At 40.2% G+C, this 16,800-nt stretch overlaps 2 protein-coding genes across 2 annotated transcripts in view; both read right to left on the reverse strand.

Moving 5' to 3' along the window:
* The window catches only part of LOC109922743 (interleukin-20 receptor subunit alpha-like), a 48,905-nt gene extending 48,382 nt beyond the window's left edge, over positions 1–523 (reverse strand). Inside the window, exon 1 of the mRNA XM_048596747.1 lies at positions 371–523. Within this exon, the coding sequence (XP_048452704.1) occupies positions 371–523 (153 nt within the window). The remainder of the gene's footprint in view (positions 1–370) is intronic.
* Positions 524–10,560: 10,037 nt separating this feature from the next.
* Positions 10,561–14,569, reverse strand: LOC125483113 (interleukin-22 receptor subunit alpha-2-like). The gene is made up of 5 exons (XM_048596748.1): positions 14,503–14,569; positions 11,920–12,043; positions 11,617–11,792; positions 10,722–10,894; positions 10,561–10,631 (listed from the first exon to the last, which is right to left on the reverse strand). Exons 1-4 carry the CDS (start codon positions 14,567–14,569, stop codon positions 10,785–10,787), a joined length of 477 nt encoding a protein of 158 aa, XP_048452705.1. The 3' UTR covers positions 10,561–10,631; positions 10,722–10,784.
* Between the last annotated feature and the right edge of the window lie 2,231 nt (positions 14,570–16,800).

Here is a 16,800-nt window from a genome sequence, read left to right on the forward strand (position 1 = left end):
AAGCCTCTCTGCTCCTATGATGCTGCTTGGCCTGCTGTGTTCATCCAGCCCTGCACCTTGTTGTCTCATGTAGACAACTGTGTCGGTTTTGCTTCCCGCTTTCATGTGGAACATGAAAAGAATCATCAGCTTTGCTCCCAATTTTCATCCTTCTCCTTTCTTCACCTGGTCCATCTCTGACTCTTCCCTCCCTTTTCATAAGTTCTCCATCTATTTCCAGGGATAGGCTGTCTACAAATATGCATTACAAATCCAGCAACTCTTCAGATCTACATTGAATAGGTAGCTTCCTGACATTGTGCTTCCTATAGGCTTTCATTCCATTTTCCCAGTTCCTCCATCTCTGTCTTTTCTGTTCTGATATTGTTACCTTCCACAATGTTGCTTCTGACACGTCTTCCTTTGTTTTCAGTGAAGAATTCTCTACTGGGTTGACAAGCCCCTCACTCGTGTCTGACCCATTTTCTGTACATTGGTCCTCAAGCTTTCCCTCCCTCCTAGAACCATTGTCTTCACATTTCATCTGACCGGCCTCTAAATTAAAAGGATCATTCTCCAAATTACCACCCCCCTTCCCGGACCCCCCAGCATGATGCCTCCACCAAACTCTTATTACCACAATCACAGCACAATTATGGCACACTTAGAGACCATTTGGCCCATTGTGCCTGCACCAGTTCTATTTATCTAATGCCAATCTCCTGTCTTTTCCCCATATCCTTTATTGGTCAGTGCATTGAGTATTGGAGTCATATTGCTGCTGTACAGGACATTGATTAGGCCACTTTTGGAATACTGCATTGAGTTCTGCTCTCCCTGCTATAGGAAGGATATTGTGAAACTTGAAAGGATTCAGATTTACAAGGATGTTGCCAGGGTTGGAAGATTTGAGCTATAGGGAGAGGCTGAATAGGCTGGGGTATTCTTCGTGGAGCATCAGAGGCTGAGGGGTGACCTTATAGAAGTTTGTAAGATCATGATGGACATGGATAGGTTGAATAGACAAAGTCTTTTCCCCAGGGTGGGAGAGTCCAAAACTAAACGACATTGGTTTGAGGTGAGAGGGGAAAGATTTAAAAGGGATCTAAGGGGCAATTTTTTCACACAGAGGGTGGTGTATGTATGGAATGAGCTGCCAGAAGAACTGGTGGAGGCTGGTACAATTACAACATTTAAAAGGCAACTGGATAGGTAAATGATAGGAATGGTTTAGAGGGATACAGGACAAATGCTGGCAAATAGGACTAAATTAATATAGGATATCAGGTCGGCATGGACAAGTTGGACAGAGGGTCTATTTCCATGCTGTACAGCTCTATGACTCTATGACTGCATATCCCTGTACACCATGTCTATCCAAATAATCATCCAATGGCCTCTTGAATGCCTCAATTGAACCTGCCCCCACTGCCATTCCAGGCAGTGCGTTCCATACCCTAACTACCAGCTGTGTGAAGAAGTTTTTATTATATCATCTTGACTTTTTTAGTATATCACTTTAAATCCCTTCCCCTCCTTTCAACTATCAGCATGCTGAAGGGAATTGTCTCTACGATACACTGGGTCACCTCTCTCTAACCTCCACTACCTTTCTCCCACAGAACTTTTCTATACAATCCCAGGCAGAGTAACACTTGCTCTTTTACCTCCACCCTCCCGCTTCCTTGTTGTAAAATGCTCCAAACATTGTTTCCAGATGCAACAATGATTTCCTTATACTTTCTATACTATATTCTCTGCTCACACAACAGACTGCTGTAAATTGAGACAAAATGAAGACTGGGTGACTGTTTTGCAGAACACCTTTGTTCAGTCTGCAAGCCTGACTCAACCTTCCAATCACTTGCTAGTTGAATACATCACCTTGCTCATGTGCACACATTTCTGACTTTAGTGTACTGCAGTGTTTCAGTGAAGCCCAACATAAGCAAGAGAAATAGCACTTGATTTTCAACATAGGCACTTTACAGCCTCTGGCCTCATGGTTGATTTCAACAACTTCAGACTATGCACAGTGTCCTCTATTTCAATATAATATTTTTCCATACTGTCTGCATCTTGTTTTCATGTTTCTATTTTCAGAAATGACCTTCATTCTGCTATTGACATCTACACTATGCTTTGATTCTTCTTTGTAGCCATTACAACTCCTTTTGCCTTTTGTTCTATGATAGCTTTGATCTATAATCTCCCTCATTCTCCAACCTTTTTCTGACATTTGCTTCAATTCCAATTGCTCCTCCTCCATTTTCTTACCTTATCGGATGCAAGATGTGAGGAAATCTACGCAAGGTAGCTGCGGGAGTCGGTGGATTTGTCATGAATATTAGTAGACCACCTTGGAAATGGAGATAGAGAAGTCAAGGAAGGGGAGGGAAGAGTCAGAGATAAAGATGAATGATAATTGAAAATTGGAAGCAAATTTGTCTCATTTCTTTCAGTTCCAAATGAGACAGGAAGCTGCACTGTTGCAATCACATAAAACCCATCACATTTCCACCTTTGCTCAATTCTGAAAAAGACTCATAGTGAGCTCAAAATGTTAGCTCTGTTTCTCTTGCCAGAGATACATATGAGCATACGAAATAGGAGCAGAAGTAAATCATTCACCCCCCAAATCTGCTGCGCGATTCAACAAGATAATGGTAGATCCCTGTTTCAAATTCCACATTCCCATCTACCCCAATAACCCTTGATTCCTGCACCTAACAAGAATTTATCCACCTCTGTATTAAAAGTATAAAAAAGCCCCTCCTCCACCTTCTACTGAGGCAGAGAGTTCCAAAGCTGCACAATCCTCTGAGAGGAAAGATTTCTTTGTCCTGAAAGGGCTACCCTTTATTGTAAAATAGTGCCCCTTAATTCTGGACTAAACCCTAGAGCAAACGTTCTTTCCAGGTTCACTTTGTCAGCATTGTTCAGAATGCTATAAACTCAATCAAGTCACCCCTCACTCTTCTAAACCCCGATGGAAACAAGTCCAACCTGTCCAATCAATCCATGTTAAACAATTCGCTCATTCCAGGTATCAATCCAGTAAACCTCATCTGAACAGGCACCGATTCATTTACACCCTTCTTTAAATGATTCAAACTGTATCACTGAAACAGATTGTTTCAGTTGAACATGTTTATTTTCAATTCCTGTATAAACAAAGCATTGCATCCTATTGGCTGTCTTGATTACATGCCGCACATACAATCTAACCTCTTGTGATTCATGCACCCAAACACTTAAATCCACCTGTGCCTTGGAAATCTGCAAGCATTCTCCCTTTAAATAATATTCTGATTTTTTCATTCCTGCTGTCAAAGTGAACAATTTCACAATTCTCCGTATTATACTCTACCAGAGTTTTTCCCACTCAGTCGACCTATTTATGTCTGTCTGTAAGCTGGAAAATGTTGAGACACTATCATATATTACTGCAGGACTCTACTCATCAGAAAGAGACTCATTAATGAATACTGTCCAGTTTTTACCATCCAGCCAATCTTCTATCAATGCTTTTATTTTTCATAATAACCTATGATGTGGCACCTTATTAAGTTCTTCTTGAAAACCAAGTATTGTATATCTACAGGTTTTCTTTTATCGAAAACATATATTACTCTTTCAAAGAGCTCCAATAAATTGGTTAAACATGAAGACCAACACTCACTTCACTTACTCGTTTCCTTTTTAAATGCCTCTATAAACTCATGCTGTTCTTATGTTTCTATCTAGTTTCCTCTCAGACTCTCCCTTGTGATTAACTTTTTAGTCACTCCTGGCCATTCTTTATGTTCTGACCAGCCACTCATCTTTGTGTGGTTTTATGCTTTTTCCTTAAGTTTGACTCTTTCTCTGACTTCTTTAGTCAACCACAGGTGTTGGGTCCTCCCTTTAGAATTTTTCTTTTGAGTCGGAATATAGTTACTCTGAGTATTCTGAAATAGCCCCTTAACTGTCTGCCACTGTCTCTCTGTTGATCAATCTCATACACAAGAAAATCAGTTCACTTCAGCTAGATCAGCTATCTTGTCCACATAGTTGACTTCATTTCATTTAAAATATGAGTCTTAACTCCAGTCTTCTTCCTTTCAAACTTTTAGGAGGAGATGAGGAGTAGTAGGGGAAAGCAGTCCTACAAATTCTCATCTCCACCTAAACCAATTCTACATCCTGACGTCTTGAACCAAGATTATCTCTCACTATTGTACAAATGCCATCCTTGATTAAAAGTACTAACCTTCCACCTTGACCCAGCTTTCTATTGATTTGAATGTCATATACCCCTTAATATTCAAGACCCAGTCTTTGTAATCCTGAAATCATGTTTCTGTAATTACTACCAGATTGTATTTATGTACTTCAAAGTGTGCTTTCAATTTGTTTACTTTGTTATGAAAGCTTCAGATACAGAAGGCTGAATCTTAGGCTTTTTTTTGAAACATGCAAGTTATGTTGAGATTTTTGGTGGATTTCTCACTGTTAGGCCTAGCAAGTTCCCCTACCCAATTATGTCAAACTTGCCTCATTAATTGCCTACCACATCCCTGTGGTGTGTCTCACATCCGATTTCTGCCTCCATATGTAACTAGATGCTATTCCCACAACAACTCACCACTCAACGGATATACACTGAGCACTGCATCCCCTGCACCATCTTTAAAGTGCGACACACTGTGCCCAGATGAGAACTGGCATCCCAAAGTTGCCCTGCTTGATCAGTGACATATGCACAGGTTTTGGAGAAAAGGAGGATGGCATTTTGTTTCACCATCAGGGTCCTGAAGGAGGCCTTGCCACCAGACTGTACCAGTCTGCTGTGAGGTTGTCACTCAGGTCTGTGCCATCTCCAGGACCAGCCAACAGTGTGGAAAAAGGTTAATGATGTTCCCCACTCTGCCAGGGCAAGTGCCGCACCCTTCGCCCTGCCATCTCACACTCACTGTATCAGTGCCACTACACACACCTCCCACCAAGGCTCTTGCCCCACCACTTTCATTGTTGCCTTCCTTCACCCACTCTTGCCCTTTAGCTTCCCACACACATGCCCTCTGAGCTCCCTCCTCAGCCCTTCAGTACAATTTGCCACCTTTCCCCCATATGCCCCAGCACTAACAGCCGTATCACCCACTGCCAACTCACTCATCCCCCCCTCCACCACATACCCCCTTGTTTTCTTATTACAGGAGAAGACAGCCCATTACAGGGGAGAATGGAGATGTGCCTGACATTCATGTCCTTATGCCTGATGAGGAGAGGATCCCAGCTGTTGCAGGAGGAGACGAGGACTGCTCCTGCAGGGATGCCCAGACATCCACACCCCACTGACTGCGTAAGTACCACTCTTCATTTCATTCCCATAAATCTTGCTGTCACGCTCAATGATTGCACGGCACTTCCAACCTGTGGTCAGCTCCAGTTCACTTGTTCCCTTAGTTCCTGCGGCAGACTGGACTGACTAACTGTGGCCTACTTCCCTTGACCAACTTGACTGGACAGCTCCTCACAAGCACTGCTCAAACCCCTGATTGGTGCCTACAAATGGGCATTAGCCCTAAGACGCCCATCTTTAAGGAGCCTCAGGACTGAGCACGGCCCACTCCTTGGACTGCAGAAGCAAGGCCTCACTGACTGAGAAACTCCAACTGGGTGGCTGACCATGGCCAATCCCCTAGACAGGCATGGGAGGATGTCCTTGACCCCAGCAGGGATTACTCTCCTGAGAGATGAAGTCAGGCTGCCTGCTTGCTGCAAATGTTGTGTTTTTGCAATGTATGTGCTGGAACAAGGTTCAGGTGTAAGGTTGATGTGGCACACTATTGTTCAACGAGACATGTGCCCCCTAGACTGATGACTGCCTGATTTTTTTGGCTGCATTAATTGCACAGCAAGACAAGGCAGGGGACAGCAAGGCAAGGCAGGGTAGGAATGATGTGAGAATGCAGGTAGAAGCTAAGCGAGAAAATGCTAAGACAGAATGCAAGCAAAGATGCAGCCTGGTCCACTTTGTGAGCTGGTTATCTGTCCCTTTGTGCAAAGTGTCTCTGTTGCAGCTGTTCAATGCTTGTGCTTGTTCACTCTGCAATGCAAGCCTGTGTTTCCAGAAAGCACTGCAAGTGAACAGTAGAAGTGGCAGGTTGGTCATGATGGGTGGTTGGTTCCAGATACCATTGTCCATGAAGGACAAGGGCTCTCAGTAGATGCCCTGAGATGCTTTTGCACAGTGTCCAACATGGATGTTGTTTGGAGCAAGCGGTAAGCTGAATCTGTCAGGTACACACTTTGGTTTCCACATCAGGTTATCCACATGTCAAGCTTGTTTGGCCAGTTTGGTAAAATGGGAGGCTGAATATTATTGAGATGAGTTGTGATGTTAACAAGGGGTCTGTTAACAAGTAATAATCCCCATCAATTGATATCTCACCGATGCCGAACGAGAATTTTGCCATTGGTGAAAAAAATAAAAGATGGAGCGAAATGCACCTGATGCCAAGATGGGGAGATGATGGCCTCATGGCATTGTCACTAGACTATTAAGCCAGGGACCCAGGTAATGTTGTGGGGACCCAGATTCAAATTGCAGCATGGCAGATGGTGAAGTTTGAATTCAAACAAAAAAAATCTGGAATTTAGAATCTAATGATGACCACAAAACCATTATTGGGGGACAAACCAATCTGGTCCACTAATGCCCTTGAGGAAAGGAAAATTCTGTTGTTACTTTGTCTGTCTTCCGCGTGCCTCCAGACCCACAGTGGTTGACTCTCACTTGCCCTCTGGGCATTAGGGATGGCCAATAAATGCTGGCCTAGCCAATGATGCTCATATCCCATGGTCAAATAAAAAAAGCCTGTTGCCTGGTTCTCCTACACATGTTGTCATAGCCCATGTCAATCAGATCTCTTTAAAATTCCATCCAGAGATTTTAATATTGTTAGCTTTTGATATCTAATCTTGATTATTTGTGTATTCCTAGGTGTTTTTTTCTCTCTCTCTGTCACTTGCCTTCATTACCTGACCCTCATTTCCAATGTTACTAAGCTGTCAGACCTGCTCAGTTTCTCTAGCATTGTTGGTTTTATTTGAAAGGTCAATTTTGACAGTATTAGACAGGTACTTTCAAAAGTTGATTGGGTGACCTATTTGCAGGTAAAGGGATGGTTGGGAAGTGGGAAGCCTTTAAGAATGAGATAATGATTTAGTGTGAAGGGCAAGGTTGACAGGTGTAGGGAATGCTGAACGACTAGAAAAATTGAGGCTCTGGTCAAGAACAGGAAGGAGACGTATGTCTACAGGCAGCTTGGATTTAGTGAATCCCTGAAGGAGCATAAGGGCAGTAGGAATATGCTTAAGTGAGAAATCAAGATGGCAAAAAGGGGACATGAGATAGCTTTGGCAATTGGAGTTAAGAAGAATCCAAAGAAATTCTACAAGTATATTAAAGGCAAAAGAGTAACTAGGGAGCAAAAGGGATCCCTTAAAGGTCAACGTGGCATCTGAATGGAACCAAAGGAGACGGGTGAGTTACTAAACAAATATTTTGCAACAGTATTTACTGTGGAAGCTAGAGAACTTGAGGAAATAAATAGTTATGCATCAAAAGAGTTTATAATACAGAAGAGGAGGTGCTGCAGGTCGTAAAAGGCATAAAGGTAGATAAATCTTTGGGACGGTTTTAGTTGGAGAGTTGAGTTCCAAAACGCCAGCACCATCCCCAAATCGGAGTTACACATTGATGGATATCACAATGTATCTACTTGGTGTACTTTTGGACGATTCATTACATATGCTGAGACCCTCACCAAATAATGTCTGGCACAGATTGTGACAGAAGTGTTGAAATCACCAGTCTGGAGTCAACCTATTTCTCACAGATTCAAGGAACTAGGTACTAAGGCGAAGTATTATGTTTCTTCCCATATCAGTGAGTAACTTAACAAATGAGTGTCTCCAGGATCTAATGCCCCCTGCTGGATATTTATATCATTACATATAAAAAGAAAAAGGAACATGCAAATAGTGGAAACGATAGAAATCACTCGGCATTTATTGGGAAGAGAAACATGCTTTTAGCTACAATTTAAGAACTGAATGTAAACTCTAGACTTGAAATTTTAAACTATCTCATTTTAGATGTTGAAGGACCTGCTATCCAACATTAGGCGTTTGCACATTTGCATTTCACAAGTTGTTATCAGCATGTTGCCATGGGTGGAAAGGAGTGAAATTTGCCTTTTCAAATCAAATGATGGGGTAGGAACAGCCAGTGCAGTCCTGATAGGAGTGAAAGGAGAGGAATCCCATTAGGTCTGATGTATTGGTAATAGGCTTTAAATTTGTGACGATTTTTGCCGCTGGAGAGAATTGGTTGTCAGTGTAAGACATAATTGTTAACACACTTATTTCTGGGTTCAAGTCCCACTACAGGACTTGACTACAAAGTACAGCATATGAAGTACTGAGTGAGCCCTGCACTGACAGAGGTGCTGTTTTTATTTTGGATGAAAATTTAAACCAAGAACCTGGCTACTCTCTCAGGTCAATGTACACAATCTCACACCACTACATTGGAGATAAGGGTTGAGGAGTTTCCCAGGTGGCTTGGCTAACGCCTATATGTCAATTAAACTATGAAGCTGCTATAGGCCTGTTCTCTCATTATTGAGGGATAACTGACAGTGGTTTAACCTGAGGTACAATCTTCACAGTGACTTCAGCTGGTGTGGGATAAAAGAACCCTTGCTGTTAGCATCACACTGCATCACAAACCAGTCAACTGAGCTCAGTGACCCCCTGACATACGCACAATTGATTATCGGATCATTATCACAATGTTCTTAGTGGGAGTTTGCTGAGTGCAAATTTACTGCCATGTCTCTTTAATCACAGCAGTGATGATGTTTCAAAAATACTTTTGAGACATCCAATGTCTGTTAAAAGATCTAATTAAATGCAATTCTGAAGACGAGGCATCTTGAACTCAAAACATCAGTTTTGTTTTCTCACTTCACAAATGCTGCCTGACCTGCTGGATATTAACAGCGCTATTTTCATTTCAGATTTCCAGCATCCACAGAATTTTGCTTTTATTTATGATAAAGCAAGTCTTTCTTTCTTTTCCCCTCTTAAAGGATCATTTTTGGTTCCACAATATCGCTTAGTGCCCTGTGCAAGCTGCTACATGGAAAAATACTTTTTTATTTCAGGCTGCAGTAAAAGATTTCATGTAGTTGGCTGGATACTCAGTTGTGATATGAGGGTTTGAGACAGCAAAGAATATGTTGAATTAAGTGAGCAAATATTGATAAAGTCAATGCCAGTGAAGCAGATGGTTTACCAAAGAATAAAGTTAGAAATGCTTAAGATTTACAACTTTGAAGGAGGCCAATTAGGGGACAATATAATTAAGGTATATAAATGGAGGTAAATAAATAGGATAAATACATTAACTTAGAATGTTAATACCAGTATTGCAGTGAGTGCAAAGATTGAGGACCGTAGAAAATGCAGTTACATATTACAGCAGGATAATAGAGCTTTATTAGGTTAAAGATTCTTTTTGACCTTGAAGTTTCTTATAATATTTTAGAAATAATTAAAATATTTCAACTTTAAGGCCTACAAATTTACAGAGCATATTCTGGTTCAGGTAAAATGTCTTTTATTTAATGCCATGTTAAGACTTTGCATTTATAAAAATTTCAAACTATATCCATTTGTTGGATGATCAGTCCCCTGTTCTTCAAAATTGGATCTTCACAAAAGTCCTCATTGATATAGTCTGGATATCCAGGTGCAGAGATCTCTGTTGGCTTTTGAAAAGATCATGCTTCCAGAACTTCGAATTCCTCTTTGTTTTGGCAGCAGAATTGATATTGATAGCAATCTGCTGACATCCATTGCAACCTGATGTTCTCTTCTTGCTGGTCTATGCAGAACAAGGCGTCAGATTCTAGGTCTAACTGTGCATATTGAGAACAAATAAATTGAGGCTGCTCAAGGTACAGTTAAAATATAATGGTATCCTGATGCATAAAGCTATGATCAAAATCTCTGGTTTTGAATCTACCTGGAGATTCAATGTTGATATATTTTTTACAATGCTGTGCATGTGCTGCATATCTATTTTGTAACAGTGAAAGTCTTGGATATTTTGAGTTTTCTGTAAGTTCCCATTTATCAATATTTGTTGATTCAATAATTTGAGGTAAAAACACAGCAATTTCTGGCTCTTTTCTATTCCAGTTTGTTAACATTGCAGGTAATTGTGTTTTAGGGGTATAGAAGTACTTAAAGTAGAAGTAAATCGAAAGTGTAACCAGGATTAGTGCCCCACATGCTGAGCAGATTATCACTGAGTGCATAATTCTAGTTTTTGGCCCTGTGGATTAAAGCATAGTTAAATTAACAGTAGGTTAATGCATGTTAGGTATTACTGAAATACCTGTATTGAAAGAGTTAAACATACTGTACTACTCACTGGTCAGTGTCTCACACTGTTCTTTACTTGGTTTACCAATCTTACTGTATAATGGAACTCTTGTTTGAACAGAAACACAGTAGGTTGTTCCAGGACTTAAGTGATGGATCTCAAATGTTTTGTTGTTAGAAATATAAGTCCTCAGGTTCTCCAAATGTATCTGGGGGTTAGATGAATAATTAATGAATAATAATCTCATTATAGACTCAATAAATGGAATAAAAAAATGAAAAAAGACGAGGACGCTTACCTGATCCCGTGCTTTGACTGACACCTTTATATCATATTTCACTTTGTGATATATGTCTTCCACCTATTTCAGGCTGCCATTCTGCTTTTTTAGCATTGTGCAGGGAGCAATCACCTTAACAAGGATTGATGTTTCAAAGGAAATCACCTCTATCTCTGGAGGGCCAATGAGAGCTGTGTCAAAAATAATGATGGCATTGTCATAACATTGCTTTGTGCTGCAAGTGTTAATACCACAAACTTCAATTTAAATATTACTTTCAATTAACACTTGATTTTATTGAGTATGAAAATACACTCACGGTACAGATGTAGCTTTTAATAAAGTGGCACCTATTCTGTCATATGACACCAAATTATAAGCCAAAGATTCTATTTATTCCCACTGTTTTGAAGTCTGTTCAGCATTGTACATTGGAGCTTAGTTTGAAGGCAGTTGGGTTTGATGGACATTAACTACAATCGGCTATGCAACACAAGAGACCGTGTTAACAATGGTACTCAATATAGTCCATTACTGCCTAGATAGAGTTGAAAATTATCCTCCTGTTTTTAATCAAGTTTGGTAAAATGTTTTTTTAAATCTTAGTGAAGTACACAATATCATCAATATTTATTAATAACATAATGCTCAAAAGTAACATTGGGAAATGGAAGATACCTTCTGACAGTGAAGTGAATCCTGACAGAAAGCTCTCCCCCTACTGACCTGAATACTGTTGTGACAGAAGACAGAAGAGGAAGTTTGGACAGAACACATGTATTGAGTTGAATAATAAAACAAAGAATTCTGAGCACTAAGACTCTCTGGTCATATTTAATAGTCCATTGCACCAAAAAACAGCATTGAGATAAAATGTTAAATTATATTCAGTGTTAGTGAGAAACATGCTTACTGTCTGTCATTGGACAAAATGCCTCACTTTCTGTCCAGTTTGAGAATTCATTAAATGAATAAGCTCTCACTCTTGCAAAAAATTTTTCAAAAAATGGATTTGTCTCTTGTGTGAGGTCGCAGGAAGTTTCCTTGATGCCCCAACAATCTGTTTTGTTTGACCAGGGTTTTCCATATCTGTAATAAAGGAATTAGCATTTATTATTCATTCTTCATTAATACTGTTATAACTATTTTACAAATGATTGAAACCGAAATCATTTCTTTTGCTACAAAATTTGGACAATCTTGTTAAAATACATACAATCGATGTTGCACAAAGTATGCAGTGAAGTTTTCTGTTTCATTGCTTGTTTTCCAGTGAATTACATTTTGGAAATTCTGGGAAGTGAATTTCACATCCTGTGGCTCTTTTGGTTCTTTCATAGCTGAAATGAAGGGAGAGAGTTTACAGTGTCTATTTTGGATCAGCATCAAGGACCATACAATATAAATTTCAATACTCATCTCTCACATGGTCAACGGTGGTGGGTGAGAGATGGATATTGACCAAGACAAATACATCAAAATATAGACTGACATTGTTTTAAAGGGAAAAACAGATTTCATTTCATTCAATGTTGCCTAGAGGTTAGTACTTGGACTTATTAATTGCAGCATGCACCTGTTTGTTTATATATCAACGTGAGTGTAACTATTTTGAAAATATTACAGAAAATAAATAAATAAATAACAGGGATATTAAAAAAAGAACTTTGTAATTCATGCCAATGTAATTGCAGTCAAAATGCCATCTGTGCAGAGGTGATGCATTCAGTGTCTTTCGTAAATAGTGTAGAGGCAGGCATAGAGACATAGAAAATAGGCCATTCAGCCCATCAAGACACCCCCACCATTCAACATGATCATGGCCCATCCCTTATTTCAATGCTGTACTTTCATTCTCTCTCCATACCTCCTGATGCCTTTAATGTTTTTATTGTACTCTTTTAAAACATATATCTACATATATAGTACAATATTTATGCCTTTATTTGCTGATACACCACTGTACTAGTGAAGATAATATTAAGCATCTGTTATGCCTCACCAGGGAGTACACTGGAAATCAAGCCTCACTATTCCCAGAACTATCATAAATGTTAAAGAAATGATTGAAGTACACTAGGTTTCCAAATTTACTAATATTTTTATACCCAGGGTAACAGAAAGCATGAACTATATTTCTATACTTAACAAGAACGACAATTTATCACAAATAAACATGTTCTAGCTACAGGTCAACAACTATGAACTGTTGAAATATTACTCTGCTAATTAAAACTCTAGCCCCATTTTAAAACTTTCTCTACACATATACAAATAGACAAAAAATGGTGTTATGGGTTGAGGGTATTATGGGTTATGGCCCCTGTCCACAAGATTTACTGAGATAATCCTTTTTGCTTTCCAAGACATGTGGATCTTCAATTTCTCTTCTCCAGGTACTTTTGCTACCTCACATAAGGCACAGAATGAATGGTTTACAAATTATAAAGTATCTGACTAATTAGTCAAAATCCAAGCTTACGGAAATTAGTGAGGGAAAATAAATTGGTTCTTTCAGGCTTTAGATAATTTTACCAAGAGGGGCATACATTGCCTCACCTTCGCAGAGGTTTGAAAGCTTCTGGCCATATCATTCACACCGATCAGTCTGTGGACTGGTGACCATTTGGCAATGACAGAGGTCTTCACCTGCCAATAGCTATGCATTTGGTTTCTGGGCAACTGAACAACTTGTGGGTGTGAATGATATTGCCACTCACAGTGCTGTTCGGGAGGGAGCCCCACGATCTTGACCCAGTGATAGTGAGGAAAAGGTAAGATAGTTCCAAGTCAGTTCGGTGTGTGGCTTGGAGGGGAATGTGCAGTGGCAGAAGCTTTTAAAATGGTGATTCGTGGCCAACAGTATACATAGTACCCTGATTATAATTCTGAAGGAGCTGATAGTCATATATATAAAAAAAGTTCCCTTTTATTCTGCTTTTGTGGGGCTGCCTTCAAAGGGAAGGTGTACTCCCCTCTGTTTCTCAGGAATTCATAGTTCACTGCCAAATTAACCTCACCAACATACCCCAGTCGAGTCCCTCCATGTTGCCACATGATTTTGCCCTTCCTCCAACCTTTCTGCCCACCTTTTGTCTTAGCATCAGAACAAATTAGAATTCTGTGACTGACCAACTGGTAAGCTACAGGGATATCCTGCTGGAGAGAATGGGTGATTAGGCTACCCAAACATCTCAGTTTAGACTGATATTAAATGAAATAAGATGAGAAAGATGTTCAAGCAATCTCCATCAATTTGTGAAATAATAATCTACTAAATACCCAACTCCAACTTTATAGTAAATTGTAAATGTTACCATTCAATAATATGCTCACAGCCAATCTAGAATTTATGAGTTTGTCAAAATAAAATTTCTATCAATTTATTCATAAACTTACATGTTGTGTGAACAGTTTCGTTATCAGAGAATCCCCAAAATCTTAAGATAGCAACAGTTTTAAAACTTTGGAAGTAATCATCTTTTGACTTTAATTTGGGTTTATTTTGGCCAATGTATCTGAAAAGAAGTTATTATCTTTGATATTGAGATTAATAGTTACACTAATATAATATATCTGCACACATACTTGCTGATATTTTTAAATCTGAACCAATAAGGGAAAGAGAGAACTGAAGTTAAACTGCAGAAGAAAAGTTAAAAAAAAGTGTTGTCAGAAGTGGAACAATATTTCATGCAGAAAAATCTTTGGAGATAAAGCCAATGAAGCAGAATTTTTTTTAGTTTATCTATCATCGGCTCAGGCATTTTAAGGATATTATAATGGATTATTTACTTACCTGTGCCATTAAATAGAATCAACATGTGTAAGAACCACAAAAAGATGTGGGACACTTGTACTGCCATCCTTACATTCTAAAGCAGACACTGTGACTATCTATTCGAAAACTAGAAAGTCACCTTTCAGCAAACAATGAAATTAAAATTCCTTATGGTTCCTTTTTCATATTGTTATAATATACAACAAGGAGAATTGAAATATAATATACTTCTGTCTTTGACTTCTCATGTCATTATTTAGGAAAAATGCAAACAGCAGAGAAAGAGGTTTGAAGAAAGCTACAAGACAATAAAACAGGAATTTAGTTATGTACTATAATGTACTGTTAATAATAGGATATTGTGAGAGACTAGAATGCTTAATGAACCTATCACATGATACTTATATTGGCTACATCAGTGGACAGGTTAATATATGATAGAATGGATTGGTGAATGACATCTGAAAACTGCAGATACTGGAAGGCTGAAATATAAAACAAAATTCCAAACTTACACAGCAGATCAAGCAATAGCTGTAGAGGGACAACAGATTTAACAGAGAGCATTTTAATCTCAAATAATGAGCTGGTTTGGTTCAGGTGGGAAATGAAAGTGTTGATAAAACAAATCATGACCCAAACTTGCCCCCTAGCTGCTGGGCTCTGGTTTAAAGAAAATCAGTGGCTGGGCGACCAAACTGCTTGATGGAGGGAGGCTGTCAATTTAATGGTGATCATATGGTACCACCTAGGAAATGTTTACTGAGGCCAGCAGATTTCCTGAGCCTCAGGTAATTTGACAATGAAGCCCAGGTGAAGAATGCTGAGTCCAGGAGCTGTGTGCCCTTCATTGACCTGCTGGATGGAAGCAGTGTGTCGTTGTGCCCCATCCCCAGTACCCCACAAAAGGTCAAGGCATATGCTTCACCCCCTCCCATCCTAACTTCCTCTGACTTTCCCCAGAAGTCCTTTGTACACCCTAAGAGGCCTCCAACATTTCCCATGAGACCCCCTGACCCAACTGAGGCCTCTGACGCCCCCAGGCTTTTGTTCCACTATTGAGGCCTTATACATCTGCCAGCTCCTACCACTCTTGCTGTTTCAAATCCCATAGGCCTTCAATTCTCATCAAGAATATGATTGTTCGACCTGCTTCACCCACCTCCACGCTTCATAGACCTGACTTGATCCTGAGTTTTCTGATCCTTTCCAGCAAAAGCTTCTAATACTGTGGTCAGGACCCTGAGATTGACCATGGACACTCCTCTCTACCCGCCACCACAATCTGCAAGCATGGTCCCTCTCCCATCAAGCCCTAGACTTGAACTTTTTAAAAAATTTACTCATGGAATCAAGGCATCTTTGACTAGGCCTGCATTTATTGTCCATCTTTAATTGCCCAGAGGATAGTTGAGAGTCAACCATATTGCAGTGGATCTGGAGTCACATGCAGGCCAAACCAGGTAAGGATGGCAGTTTCCTTCCCTAAAGGGCATTAATGAACCAGCTACATTTTTTTTTCCCCCTGACAATTGACAATGTTTTTATGGTCATCATTAGAGCCTTAAATCTCAAATTCTTTATTGAATTCAAATTCCACCATCTGCCAAGGCAGCATTTGAACCTGGGTCCTCAGGACATTAGTTCAATTTCTGGATTAATAATCGATTGATAATACCACTAAGCCATTGGCTCCCTTTCCTCCATCCCAGAAGGAAAGACCCACATCTGCAGATCACCCACACTCCCAGAGATGATTCTTCAGGGACATTGCACAGGGACACTGTGGAACTTGATTTTCTGATCCATGGCTGGGTATAGGCTGGGAGGCAGGGGGCCTTCTTTAACCAGGCAGAAGGGGCAGGACAGAGGCCCTATTCTAAACTATTCCCAGTTAAGCTGAAGTCATCCCACCTTGTGGGCCAGTTAAGTAGCACATCCCCAGTTTCCAGTTTGGCTTGTGGAGGAGGATTCTCTCTCCTAAATGGGCAGTCCATGGGCCAACGGAGATACCTGCAGGGGCCACCCACAGGTAAATAGCCTGCCTGCTGTAAACATTGACATGCTTCCCTCATTGCTGGGGCCTCCTTCTCTGGCTCTGTCGAACTTGCTACATGTATCTTACTCCCTGGGATCCATTGTAATTCTCTGACTGCCTCCCCACCCCCATGTCACCACCACCAATACCCCCCCACTCCTTCTGTATTACCCACAGTGGTCACCTCTCCCTGTGATGGTGATGGTACTTGAGAGCTGCAGGGCCTCTGAATGGCCAGTAGCTTTCGGGGGCAGTGCATTTCTGTGGAGAATAATGAG

This window comes from Rhincodon typus, chromosome 5 (genome assembly GCF_021869965.1).
Source record: "Rhincodon typus isolate 14 chromosome 5, sRhiTyp1.1, whole genome shotgun sequence".
NCBI lineage: Eukaryota > Metazoa > Chordata > Chondrichthyes > Orectolobiformes > Rhincodontidae > Rhincodon > Rhincodon typus.

What these genes read in the sequence shown, in the direction of transcription:
- LOC125483113 (XM_048596748.1), bottom strand. Translation starts at nt 14,569, where the DNA reads ATGGCAGTACAAGTGTCCCACATCTTTTTGTGGTTCTTACACATGTTG. An exon ending in TACTTTGTGCAACATCGATT is followed by an intron (nt 11,793 to 11,919) that starts GTATGTATTTTA and finishes CCTTTATTACAG; the next exon opens with ATATGGAAAACCCTGGTCAA. An exon ending in ATTTTGTCCAATGACAGACA is followed by an intron (nt 10,895 to 11,616) that starts GTAAGCATGTTT and finishes TTTTTGACACAG; the next exon opens with CTCTCATTGGCCCTCCAGAG.